This window comes from Prinia subflava, chromosome 2 (genome assembly GCF_021018805.1).
Source record: "Prinia subflava isolate CZ2003 ecotype Zambia chromosome 2, Cam_Psub_1.2, whole genome shotgun sequence".
Lineage (NCBI taxonomy): Eukaryota > Metazoa > Chordata > Aves > Passeriformes > Cisticolidae > Prinia > Prinia subflava.
In genome coordinates this window covers 74755457-74769530 of record NC_086248.1, presented here as the reverse complement: position 1 = coordinate 74769530, position 14074 = coordinate 74755457, and the positions used below count along the sequence as shown (strand labels likewise).

General features: G+C 41.8%; 1 protein-coding gene across 2 annotated transcripts in view; it reads right to left on the bottom strand.

Moving 5' to 3' along the window:
* The window catches only part of RPS6KA2 (ribosomal protein S6 kinase A2), a 273745-nt gene that overhangs the window by 154701 nt on the left and 104970 nt on the right, over window positions 1–14074 (bottom strand). The window contains exon 1 of one of the 2 annotated variants that reach the window (XM_063390608.1): window positions 1692–2405. The exons of the other annotated variant lie outside the window; for it this stretch is intronic. Coding sequence (XP_063246678.1) covers window positions 1692–1790 — 99 coding nt within the window. The 5' untranslated portion in view covers window positions 1791–2405. Of the gene's footprint in view, window positions 1–1691; window positions 2406–14074 lie in introns of those variants that run through there. 2 annotated transcript variants of the gene reach the window in all.

Here is a 14074-nt window from a genome sequence, read left to right as displayed (position 1 = left end):
GACTTTTTTTTTTTTTTTTTTTTTTTTTTTTTTTTTTTTTTTTTGTGGAAGTGAAGCAAGAGTCTAGCCTGATACAAACGCTGAGTCGTACTGGTCATTCACACCAGATAATCCAGTAAATTATATCATTAGTATGGTGGAATCTGTTTCTCCTGAACTATGGCACTGTCAAATTAAGAGTTATGAGGTCTGGAGGGGCTTTGCTCTCTCCAAATCAACTCGCCTCCTAACATCCCATCCTGACACTGGTGGCCTGTGAAGACACTCACTTGTGTCAGAATTCCTCCAGGTAACTCCAGGTCTACTTCTTGTTGTGTCTGTTGGAGCATGAGCTTAGAGAATTTAAAATGTGTTACAAGTAACATTTATTCTGGCTTAAACTCTGTGATTCTGACTCCACAATTGGGAAGGGAAAGGTATCCCCATCTTTCCCCTCAGTCCTACTGGGATGTGACTGTTCCAAGGAGGGAGCTATCAGTTGGTTTTAAAGGCGTAGCATGTCTGTCTGATGATGAAAATAAAAATTTACGTGATCATTTTTCAAGAAAGTCGATTTTAAAGAGTTAGGAAAGAAAATGAAAGCCAACAAAACACACAGGTCAAAAACGTAGCTTTTCAGTTTGTCCTGTTTAAGCAATGACACATGAAGAACTTTACGTTCAAACAATTACCTGGTGCTTTAAATAGGACACTAAGGGAATAACATTTCAAAATGTATTCACACAGCATGAGACTAATCCTCCTCCTGGGAGTACCAGTGCAAATCAGAGTAACTCCTCAGAGGTCAATTGAAGTACACCAGCACACAATAAATTTGAGATAGAAGGGAATCAAGCCCCATCTACCTCTACTTTAATGCAGAGGTTGCAGATCATCTGCAATGATAAAGTGAACAACATAAATATAACTGACATCTATTCAATTGATCTCACATCCTGCCGACTATTCACAGCTCCAAATACACGGCTGAAGAACAATGGTTTGAGGAAGGCAGGCAGAAATCCGTGTTCTAACCCATTCACACATTCCAATTTGCTAATACCTCCTACTTGAACTGCCCTCAGCTCCCCACACCGCTAAATCATGAAAGGTTTAATTTGACATTGTCCCCCCGGCTCCTAAAGAACAACTTCTCCTAAAACAAAGTAAATGAAAAAAAACCACAAGAGATGCATGGGAGAGAAGATAAACGCAAAAAATATGTGCAAACATAAGAACCTATGGAGAAACAATCACGAGAATCCCTGTCTAACATATCACATATGTATGAAAGGCACTAGGAAATGGATTCATTTTTTGGAAACCTAGTACTAGAAAGAATGGTATGCGTGCAGGGGAAGACTATATTATGAGGTTATTTCAAACTGTGGTGTCATTTGTGCTAATTTAGGTGGATCTGTAATTATTTCCCACAACTTCACGATGTCCTGAACCAGCTTCCTCCTCCCCTGCAGGCTGATAAAAGGACTCTTGGCAACACACTAAATACATTATGCAATGTATTGAATACTGCCGAGCAAAAGCAATGAATTACACTGAAACAAAGAACATTAGGTGCGAATATCACCACCTCCAGGGAAAGAGCACCTTTAACTACTTATCACATCAGTAAATGCAGGCATTCTCTTGTACCTCTGCTACCTGCACCTAACACCATTTGCTACGTTTAACAAAGTTAAGGCGAATTTTACCTCAAATCTACTCAGGCTCGAGCTCTTTGACCGGGACTTCTTGCGGAGATAGACCGAGAAGAAGCGACGCACTGTGAACTTCTTCATGTTCATGTCCATCGCCCTGTCCCAGCCGCGGCGCGGAGCACGGAGGAGCTGCGGGCGCCGGCGGCCGAAAGCTAGCGCATCCCGATTGCCCCCTCTTTATATCCACAGGCAGCAGATCCTCCGGAGCGCCTGGTTTCGCTCATGGAGCCGGGCACGGCCGGAGGCGCGGGGCCGGGGCGGCCCGGGGGAGCTGCGGGCGGTGTGAGCTGCGCCGCCGCCGCCGCGCTGTTCACACCCCGGGGCGCCGGCCCGGCCCCGCCGCCGCCCGCTCGGCCCCGGCCCCGCGGCGCCCAATGGGGCTGTGCTGGGCTGTGCTGGGCTGTGCTGGGCTGCGCGCAGCGGCAGCGCCGGCGGATGACAGCTCCTGCGTCCCGGGCGGAGCAGGTTTCAGACAGATATTGGATGTGTCTATTGCTCTGCGCTCCCTCTCCTCTCAGTCAGGCTCTTTCAATTTCCTGCTTTCTGAATCACATGGGGAATAGGCACATGCCGCGCTTCTGTTTTTAGCTCAGAATTCAGACGCTGCTATAATTACTGAGGGCTGTGGTGGTCAGATCCGAGAAGAAATCAGCTCCCCTGTGAGAGTCGCTCCTGGAAGAAAGCTGAAAGACGTCCTGCCCCCACTGCCACATCAGGAGGGTTTGAATCTCCTTTTATTCCGGGGAGTACGCAAAATAACACTGTCCCCCCGCCCCGAGATTGAAAAGCTCACCATCCTGTTCACAATCACCCGCCCGCTTTACATTGAAACACCTAACACTGGCACAGCTCTGAAAATAGAAAGCACAATCTAAATGGTACGTATTACTATTCTTATTGTACTTCAGCAGGGAGCTACAGCCCTTCTAGGAGGTTAAGTATGTACATCTATTTACGGGCTGTAATTTTGAGCTGCAAGGCAAGCATGCAGACTTACAGCTGCACCCCCAGCTCCCCACAACAAAATCACATTTTTCAGCTTTTCTTCAAAAACTAATGAATCTCAGTGTGTTCCAAAGACCAAAGAGCTTTCTCTGCCTACTGCACACAGTTCAGGTGCCTTCTCCATGGCAGCCTTCCCTTTCTGACTACTAAGGAGCACCCAGATGTGCCTGTCTCCCATAACCTCACATGAAAATGGAATTAATCTGATGACTTATTAATGACTGAGATAAATAAGCCCAGGGAGAGTGGACATCACTACATCCTGAGAAGACCTGGAGATTAAATGACACCACCTCTCAAGTCCATCTGCTCTAAAAGCGAGGTGCATTTTGCTTTACTTGCATGTCGGGGCTCTGCTGTGAACTACCCTGGATAGCAATGACTGTCTCCATCTGCTTTTTTCTCAGGTTCTCTGTTCCATTCTTCTGCTTAAAGCTCACCATGGTCTATGTACACCCAGAGATATATTAACAAGGGGAAAAAGAAAGCATTTATGGTTTCATTTAAAAGGAGGCTAGATTGGAGAGGCTGCCATTAGTGCTGGGCTCCATAATCTCAGAGCCTGACTCTGCTATGCCTGGACCCTGGTTCCACCCCAGCCTAAGGTAACTGTTTCTCAGTGACAGTCTGGACAGTCTGCTTTTTCCTTATCCCTTCACAGCACACCTTCTGATTGCTTCTCTAATTCACTTGGTTTGCAACAAAAATACCTTTGGGGATTGCTTTCACTGAGCTGCCCCCGTGCAAGCCATGTCAAGCCTAGGAACCCTTTGCCATTACAGTTCCCTTGCTGGATCCTGGAGCACAGGCAAGTGTCCAAGAAGAAAACCTCAGGTATGTATAGGTACAGCTATAAACAGGTGAAACAATGAACAGGCTAAAAGTCAGTTGAGTTGGTCAATGCCAAAATTACTTGCTGATGCATCCTCTCTAGTCAAGTTTTGTGTCTCCTGACAACCTTGCTGCAGCAAAATCTGCATTGTCACAAAGGCCTCAGGCACTCAGCTGATTACTTGACCTCCTGCTCCCCTGTCCTGACACACCACACAGCTGCTGCTGCTACTTCTTCTGTCCTGCCTTTTCCCTGGCAAAGAGGTGTCCTGCCACGAGCTGGACCAGGCTTTGTGCTGGCAAAGGCTTTTGGCAGCCTTCCCACCTGTGTAAGCCACTTGAGCTTTAAATAGCAACCAGACAAGTCCAGGGTAAGGTCCCTGAACCCTTCCCGTCACAGATACATCCCTGGTCGCTGACATCTTTATTAGTGCAGAGGAGGTGATAATTTCCCAGATTTGAATACAAAAGCTGTGTGTAATAATATGAAATGTATGAGTGCCTGTTACTATTTACATTGGCAGATTTATCACAACCTTCCCTTCTCATTACATTGGTGGTGATTTCACATACAGGGACATTCACCATTAAACGTGCCTGCACTGTAATAAACTTACAATAAAATTACACAGGCCATGACTTAATACCTAACTACCAGGTACACTTATTACAGTCAGAATTCTGTTCTTTACCACAAAAATATATATTAAAAAAATCCCTACATAACGTGTTGGCAATTTATTGTGCACATCAAAGCAAAAACTAGTCTTGTAAGCTAAAGGTTAGACTATAACACTGAGCACCATGCCTGGGGATAGGAAGTAACTCTCTTACACCCCTGAAACGACACAGGCATGGGAACAGGCGTGCTCTTCTTGTTTTCTTACTGTGCTATCAGACAGGTGATTAGGGATTAAATACAGAAGGAAAACCAACCACCTTTGCTCTACTGGGCAGCAGAGATATTGCAGAATACATCCAACTTTTGCAAAAAAGCAAAAGCAACGGAGACGCAAAATTTACATTAAAAATTTACATAAAAATAATAATGTAGAAATTAAACAAAATACACGTGCATGCAAAATTAAAGCACAGGGATAGATATGTGAAAAGCAAATTCTACTACGGTTCCATGTGGCATGTTTCAAGATATCGAACTTTTCTTCAGAAAAACAAATAAGAGACATCAAAAACATTAGCTCAAACTTTCACATAAGTCAGACAATAACCACTTTTCAGAGTGATTCTAATAAAGAGGTGCAAACCAAAAAAATAAATTCTATTAAATTGGAACATTCAGCATAACATTTATAAAAATTCTGCTGTCAGATCAATCTACAACCTGAAATATTAACTGCACTTAGAAATCCATGTCTTAAATAATTTATCTTCCCTGAGCAATTTTAACTGCTGAGGAACTTGATGGAGAAAAAAAAAATCTTCAAATGTCTCTGCTTAAGGCATCAATAAACAACAAAAATGGTGGAGGGGACATATGACACATTGAATTCAACCAGTAATACTCATCTCTCATCTGTATTCTGAAATATGCTTTTTAAAACTAGAATCATATATGCTGTAACACTAAATAAATAAATATAATATCATGGCTGCCCCTCCTCCCAGTGAGCTTAATAGCAAAATAAAGTTTACTTCAACTGGAAAAAGGCTTTAAAAAAATCCCAAACCAAAAAGCTCATAGCCAGGATTCAAGACAAGCTCTCCAACAGGAATCACCAAAATTAGATATTACATAGCCTGAGTTTGAATTATTAAAAGATAAATGGAGAATTCCCAATTAATATCTAATGAAAGCCAAAGGTCCTTTCCTCATATGTACAGATGGGCCATACCTGGAGCAGTAACAGACTGAGGGACACAGGCTTGGAAAATTAGCAGGGGGCAGCAGAACAGCCTGAACAGCACCCAAGTGAGAAGGATGCCAGTAGCCAATGCCAGATGAGTCATCAATTTCTAAATGACAGAACACGCAAGTCCAAGATACCTACCGCAAACTGGATGGTATAATTACCAAGAGAAATTCTGTGTTACTGTATTACACAGAACATCAGGCCCTATGTCAAATTTAGGCCTTCAACTTTTTTTATGTGAATCAACAATTTATGAGCAAACCCAGAATGACTCTGCTACTTGAGTAAATTTAGCAACCACTGTAATAGTAAAACCTATGAATTGATAGTATCTTCCTAGCAAATGCAATCAGTATTACCAATCCTTCCTCAGTAAGTCCATCAGAAAGACAGAAGAAATCCAGAGAGAAATAAGAAAGAATCAGAAGCAGAGACATCACAGTTAGAACAAATGAGATTATCAGAACACAATATGCAGAGAAAAGGAAAATGAGACTCCCACAATAGATGCCCAAGAGACAATTCTACAGAAAAGGTGAATTACACAGCGCCGTTTATGCTCTCATCAATGAAACTCGGGAGCAAGAGCAGATGTTTCCAAGAGACACCAATTAGCTGAATAAGGAACAACACTTTCCCCTCGGTGGTTAGATTGTATATGACTCTTTCAGTGACTGCTGTTTCCTCATCTTGAATGCTGGACAAATTTCCATACGACTTTTGTTTACTCAGTGAGTAGGTAAGGCAGCTATGTTTCGTATTGACGTTTCTTTCAATAATGTATGATGGGCTTTGCCCAAAGAAGTGCCTGGGCTTTGCTCTCATTGCACCAATGTACCAATGTGGGTGTCAGCCTTTCCAGCTGCTGTACATAGTTAAGTACCTTGTCCTATTTAGCACACACTTACTTCACTGGAGTTTTCTCTCTCAAAAAGGCACACTGCCCTGCCAGCACTGCAGAATACAGGCAGTGACTTGCCATCTCTCGCCAGCACTGATCAACAAGTGATCAGCCATGTTGGCTGGATAGAGATACAAGGGAATAGGCAGGAAAGAAAGTGCCTTTTCCCATTTCTTTCACCTACTGGCTATGTATCACAAACCTGAGTAATTTTGATCCCTTTCTGTATATGTATTATTCCAGTGCAGGTACAGGGCACTTCAGCCATGATGCAAATTAAAATCACTGCTCAGAAGGAAGGAGAAAGTGAAGTCATACATCTTGTCTAACTGGGTCTGATGAAGCGGCAGGACACAGGCTCCTTGGACACAGTCTTCTCTAATCCCAAGAGAAACATAACAGCCCTACAATGCCTGTTTAATCTTGCCCTTGTAACCTCAAGGCAAGAGCAGAGTACCTCTTATATCCACATCTCTGTAATTCCCTTGTTGCTAAAAGCCTCATCTAACACACTGGCCATTATATGAAGAGTAACTAGTATAAACACAAGTGCATCAACCACAGGAGAGTGACTTTAAAAAGACCTGTTTTACTTGATATGGTGATATTCCACTCAATGGATTCCATTCAACACCTTTAAACATTCCTAAAAATGCGCATCAAAATAAGTTCTTAATAGATTTGAAATCTTTATTTTGCAGAAATGCAAGTAGCTTAGATGGAGACAAAAGTCCTGAAGAGTTTTCAACAGACTACAAGAACAGTAAGATTAAAAAAAGAAGTTACACAGTGGCACCAAGAGAGTGAACCATCTCTGGGCCATGCTGGAGCAGAACAACCATCCTGAGTTGGAAGGGACCCGAAAGAATATTGAATCCAGCTCCTGGCCCTGCATCTGACAGCCCCAAGAATCCCACCATGTGCCTCAGGGCATTGCCCAAAGGCTTCTTGTACTCCATCAGGTTTGGTGCTGTGACCCCTCCCTTGAGGAGCCTGTTCCAGTGCCCAACCACTCTCTGGGTGACCAACCTTTTCCTAATATACAAGCTAAATCTCCCCTGACACAGCTTCATACCATCGAGGCATCCTCGGTTCAGTTGCTTAAAAATCTTCCTCAGTCCGTCCTAAGCACCCACCAGTCACATAATTATACTGCTACTTTCAGACTACCAAATGAGCTGCACCATGAGGACATGTGGCTTGTTCTTATTTGTGCAGGGAGACCCGGGAGTGCTGCAGAAACAATAGTTCCAGGAATAAGAAAACAATATTTGAGTTTTCACCAGATGACAAACATTTTAACTCTCACAGAAGCTGGCAAGTGTCACAGCTGCTGTATTGACAGCTCCTATATGTGCTTTGTTCTTACAGGCTCAGGGGAACGAGGAACAGCTTCACTGGCCACACACACCAGTCAGCTGTGGACTGCTTTTAGGATGGAGATGATATCCAGCAATCTGCATGGAAGAGTATCACCCTCGATTTTCTATTTTTGCTTCTTAGCGGTGTCACTGAGCGTTTTACTTTCTTGGCTGATACTATATACTGGTCATGGTGGATTTTGGTGGCTTAGATAGAAATATAAGACAACCCAAAAATCCAATTTCCTTCATATTACATAAGCTTCTACTCCAACATGAAGGAGATTGCCCAATTCTGCTTTCTTTCCTCTGGACAATCAGAAAGTCATACTGTTCTATAAAGGACTGGAAGTTTTCTGGGAGGAAGGATGCTACTTAATAACTGAAGTATGAACGGTCTTATCACATGAATATTTATGAATATCACTTTGAATGAACATTATACAATAGAAAATTGGATGGAAGAATTTCATTATGCACAGCATATGTTTACTGTTTATTCAGACTAGCTGTGAACAATATTAAAAGGAGAGGCATTTGTTGAAAATCTGCTAATAGGCAATTCTCCCTTAGTAGGCTCTGAAAGATACCCCACAGCTAACAGGAGAAATAGTGCATGGAACATTTACTGGAGCACCCATTTCTACTTCTAATAATCATTGACAGAGCAAGCTGACACTGCAGTGAGCAGAAAAACCAGACCACTGTTTGCCACTGAAACCCTGAGAAACAGAAAAATGCATCATGGAGCTTGTAAATTTTATTCAGGAAAGTACTAATTTTTGGTAAGTTTTTACCTTTTATATTTAATAAAACCACACACATGAGGTACAAAAGTTAACGAGGTGTACAAAAGCATCATATTTAGCTGAACTGAATGGCCTGAATTAATATCCTTTCATATCTGAAACTATTTGTATGACTTTGAAGAACCTTAAACACTCTAGCTATGCCTAGCTCCAGGGCTTGTACAAGATCCAGCCATATCCTGGATCCTCTATCAGAATGGGGGTACAGATTGCACCATTTTCCTCTTATTCTTCCCAACTGGCATCTCCTGTCCCTACTGAAGAAAATATCTCATGATATTTTCAGCCAGAAAGACGACAGAGTGCACTCTGGCAAGTGAGTACATAAACTCAGGACCCTAAAGGTTTGAGCTTGCACTGCAATGCAGAGAAAAAACTCTCATTCAAATCTCCTTCCATAAAATGGGGCTGGAGCATTCTGCCACTGCATGACAGCTCTTTCAGAGAAAACACAATGATTGATATTATGTCTTTCGCAGCTGAAATTTTAGTTGAAGGCTGTCACATATTTGCTAGATTTATTTACAGAAACAGATTAACTGCGAGTAATGTCAAAGAATAAACCAGTGGGACATGCAAATTTACCTTGGTAGGCATTACAAGCAGTAGGACAAATGACACATGGAACATTTTCAAAATATATTACACACCTAAAACACTGAAAATTTGGTTTAAGGTTGTATGAACACCTACCTCATGTTAGACACAACGAAAATAAGATTTGTAAATAAAAAATCATTAACCACTCTTGACCTCTTTAGCATTAATTTCTTTCTTGTTGGACTTGTATGACTTTTTAGACAAATTTTGAAGGACTACTTTATATTAATGTAGTGACAGTACTTAACTCCAGACTACAGGCACATCTATCCCTGCCTTCTTAAGAAATAAAAGCTGAAGAAACAGTCAGAGGGAAAAAAGAAAACATCTAAATTCTGTGTCTAATGTGTCTAATACAGAAACGGGAAGTGTGAAACTGGAAAAAAAATACAATAGCATTTTAACCCTCAAAAAGTTAGTTAGGTTTCATTTGATATTCACCAAGAGACGTAATGATTTCCTAATTCATCCAGAATAATATAGTCCAAGGTCCTACTTTACTTCTGAAAAGTAAAGGCAAGAAAGACAAACCATAAAATGTCATGGGTTAGGACTGATTGTTGTCACAAGATGCACTATTATTTGGATATATTTAGTATATTAGATGACCTTTTCCTCATTTAAGTTCAGATAAATAAAGTATCACCTTCTCTTAAGCACAGTGTCACTTCTCTCACCAGGCAGTGCATGAGCTTTTTCCTGCTTAACTGAGCCTGCCCACACTGGAATGGGTCTTTCTGGCTGATGCATCAACAAATATCTGCAAGAAATTTCAACACCTTGTATATGTATTCTTACTCATCTAACAAGTGTGCAAAATTAGTTATAAAGAGCACATGTGGAATATTCAACATCCAAATCCTTGATTAACCTAATGGACAAAAAAAAAAAAAAAAAGGCAACTCATATTAAGTCAGTTTAATCCTTTGACATCTTTCCATGAATTTCTAAAATCTTTTCAACTCCTGAAATAACCTTAACATGAGATAAACAGAGAAATAAACAACACTATGTATAACACAAACAAAACAAGCATAAGCACAACACAAAACTGACAATTTTATCTGTTTTTCATCAACTAGAAATTAAAGTGTGCAATTAACTCTATCATAAAATAAGCCATGCTATTTAATAAAGGTTCAAATACTTACTCATATGCTTCAATATACAGGGAAGATGTACAGTTGTGGCCAAGATGTTATAAAATGCTTCCCAAGTGATATTGTCTACCTAAATACATTGACATTCTTCAAACAAAATGAAACATTTTTTAACAAAAATATTAAATTCATTACTTCACTAGCAATGCTGATGTTTGACTCCAATTTTTTTTTTGAACCAGTCAAAAATCCTGTAGGAAGCACTTACCTTTGAACTAGGCTTACCTTTGAACTTACCTAGGCTTCTGTTACTGTCACAAAGCAGTCATCTCAAATTCATAAAGTTTGCAGTGGATAGTGTGCGATTCACGTGATATACATTCACTGGAATGTGACACCTTTGCCCTAATGCACTACTGGGATCTGATTTCATATTCTGATACTTCCTTTAATATCTGAAATGTATGAAATATTACCATGCACAGTGATGTGGGGCAGAGCATCTACCAATTAGGAGACTGAGATTGTTCTTTTGCTTCATCTCCCAAAGGAGAAAACAGATGTATATGTCAGATAGGAGGAACAAATAATGCAGCTACTACACAGACTTGTAACAAGGCTCTCCCTCTCACCATCACAGACAAAAGAGAATTTTTACAGCTTCCTAAAAGCTTTTCAAGGGCATCTTGGTCTAGCTGGGATGCCTAGGAACTGCAAAAAAGGACATCAAGGAGCATTTCAGAGAGGCATAGTAGAGCCTTGCTATTGTATGTCTTGGGGACTGAAAAATGCTTACTTTTTTTTCCACCATGATTTTACTATGTTGTTAATATTTACATATTTTTCCCCTTCCTTCACTCCAGAATTCTCTCCTCATCTCTTCTTCCAATTCCCCAGATCTTCTCTTCCAATGCATTACTCACTCCTCTTAAGTCAAGAAAGTTGAAATAATAAAAATAACAATTAAAAAAGAAAAAAAGGCAAAACTTGAGCTTCAAAAGAGGATTACCTCCTGATACTTTTTAGGGACTATTTTATGGCATGTCTCTGGACTTCAGAAGATCTGAAAACATGCAAGAAGAAATATGAGACAGAACAAATCATAAAGGGATATTCAAGGGGCTGTACCTGTGATGTAGTAACACTTAAACTGGTAATAGACGGAAAGAAATCCTTTTAGCAGCATGGCTGAATTTTAAAGCATTGTGTGTCTTTGAGCACACAAAGCTTTAAAATCTGTTGGCTTCTGGAGTCATAGTGATACATGGGAAACATCAGAGCTGACATGTCCAGCTTGTGTCTGGTCACCAGTGGTGTCTCCCATGGCTCAGTATTGGGGCTAATCCTGTTTAATATCTTTATTGATGATCTGGATGAGGGGACTGAGTGCACCCCCATCAAGTTTTCATCAAATGACACCAAGTCAGGGGGGAGGGTTGATCTGTTGCTGTGCTACAGGCTTTGGGACAAGTGTTTGGAAAGCTGGAAGTGGTGGAAAAGGACCTAGGGGTGCGGGTGGAGAGCCAGCTGGACATGAGCCAGAGTGTGCCCAGGTGGCCAAGAAGGGCAATGGCATCCTGGCTTCTACCAAGAACAGTGTGACCAGTGGGATGAGGGAAGTGCTTTGTACTCAGCCCTGGTGAGGCTGCATCTCAAATCCTGTGTTCAAGACGGATTGAGGGCAAGAAGGACATTGAGGTGCTGGAGTGAGTCCAAAGAAGGGCAACAGAGCTGGAAAAGGGTTAGGAGCACAACTCCTGTGGGAACCCCCCAGCTGAGGGAGCTGGGGATGTTCAGCCTGGAGAAAAGGAGGTGCAGGGGAGACTTTACTGCTCTCTACAAGAGAGAGCAGTAGAAGAACCTCTGAAGAAAGGAGGTTGTATGGTCTCTTCTCCAGACAATAGGGAGGGCAACAGCAATAGGACAATAGGAAACAGCTTCAAGCACTGCAGGGAAGATTCATATTGGCTATGAGGAAAAACTTCCTCACAAAAATTGTTGTCAAGCATGGGAACAAGTTGCCGAGAGAAGTGGTTGAGTCACCATCCCTTGAAGTACTTAGAAGATGTCTAAGTGTGGCACTTAGGGACATGGTTTAGTCGTGGACTTGACAATACCAGCTTAACGATTAGGGTCAATGATTGTGGAGGTCTTTTCCAACCTAAATGATTCTGTGATTTCACTGAAGAAGAAACTACAACAGCCCTGGCCCAGTTAATCTGCTGGAAGAAGGGTGCAGCTATTCCCCAGCTAAGAGATGCTGGGAAACAGGAACTAAATTAAGTTCTTCTTAGGAAGGAGGGGTGGCTAATGCCACCTGCTTCTCACAGAGATAAACACAGGTTTGGAGGCTGAGTAGAGCTTTTTCATATTTTAGACAAAAAGATCTTGGCTCATTAGAGGAATATCATTAATCCTGGCATAAGTCCTCACATGTGGCCTCACTCTGCCATCTCCAGGCCATCATTTTCTTCTTCTTCTCTATTGGCACAAGTATTCCCACAGCCACAGAATGAACCCAACTGAAGAACTGGTCCAAATACCAGCCCAGAATGCTAATTTTAAACCAGTTCAGTGCCCTGATCTGAATCACTAAACAAATATCTGTGCCTACTCAATATTTTTTCCAGTGGTGGGGGCAGGAAGGTGTGTGCTTGTGAGGTGGCTCTGCCTCCTCCGTTGACAGGGATGGGTAACACCGACACTGACTGCTGCCTTCCCAGACACAGAACTGGCAGGCTGCAGCTGCCTGGCCTAGCAGAGCTGGAATCACTGAGCAGACCACATCAAACTACCCTTTCAATCACAGTGAAGGTTAAAATAACAGCTCTGGTAGAGAAAGGACATTTTAAAATGTCCTAAAGTATTTTCCTTTATTATAAAACTAGCCAAAGGGAATTGGTTAAAAACATGCAAGTCCTGGAATTATGCTTTGAGATAACATGCTTTCCAAAAAGTTGACTCTATAAAAGGTTCTTGGACTGTTTAAAAGGAGAAAAGATCCCAAAATGAGTGAGAGAGTAACCTATAGCTGCACTGCAGAAATTCAGAGGGCTGTTTAAAGCCAAGAACCCTACTAGAACTGAGTGGGCTCCCCTTTAGTGCTGAAGCTTCCCCTTTAGTGCTGAAGCCCAACCACTGGTAGGTAAGACTCCTAGAACTGGGACTGCAGCTTCCAGCTTCCTTTAACTGATTTTCCGAACAGTATTTTCTGGCACTTATCTGACTTAATCCTCTGTGGGTGCTAATAGTTTCCCTGTCAAGCAACTCCATGCTCTCCCAGAACTGTATAACTGCACCTCTTACAAACCTCTATAGGTATGTAGAATTTATGCCAGCACATATGCAGAACTTGAGTTCAGGTTGGGTGCCTCAGGTCTGAGATACCTGTGTGAATGCCAGCAGCACAACCTCAACTGGACAGTTTGGAGTGTTTGATGCACACTGCCCACTGAGTTTGAGAACCATTATCAAATGCAACACGGATGTAACCACAGGCAGCCAGTCGACACACAACTTTCTTGAACTCTTATGGAGTTGTTTCAATCACAAAATCATCATACAGTCATTTAAGTTTTCAGTACTTGTTGGTCTCATCAGGAAGCTGTCTAGAAACTCACCTCCCTTTTCACTCTAGTGCCCACATTAGATGCACCATAGCGAAAATCTTTTATTCTAGAACCTTTCCAGGCAGATTCTTTTTCAAAGGGTAATCCTATCTCCTCACAGTTTTGACTTAGTTATGCTAAATGAGAGTGAGATTTTAACCTCCCTTCACTTAAACATCTCTCCCTGCTTGTGTCCCAATCCACAGCCCTGTCCTAGACTTGACCATGTCTATGTTTATCTTCTTTGTAGATGTCATGAACAGAAGAATTTTTATTGGAGCCTCAGTAGCA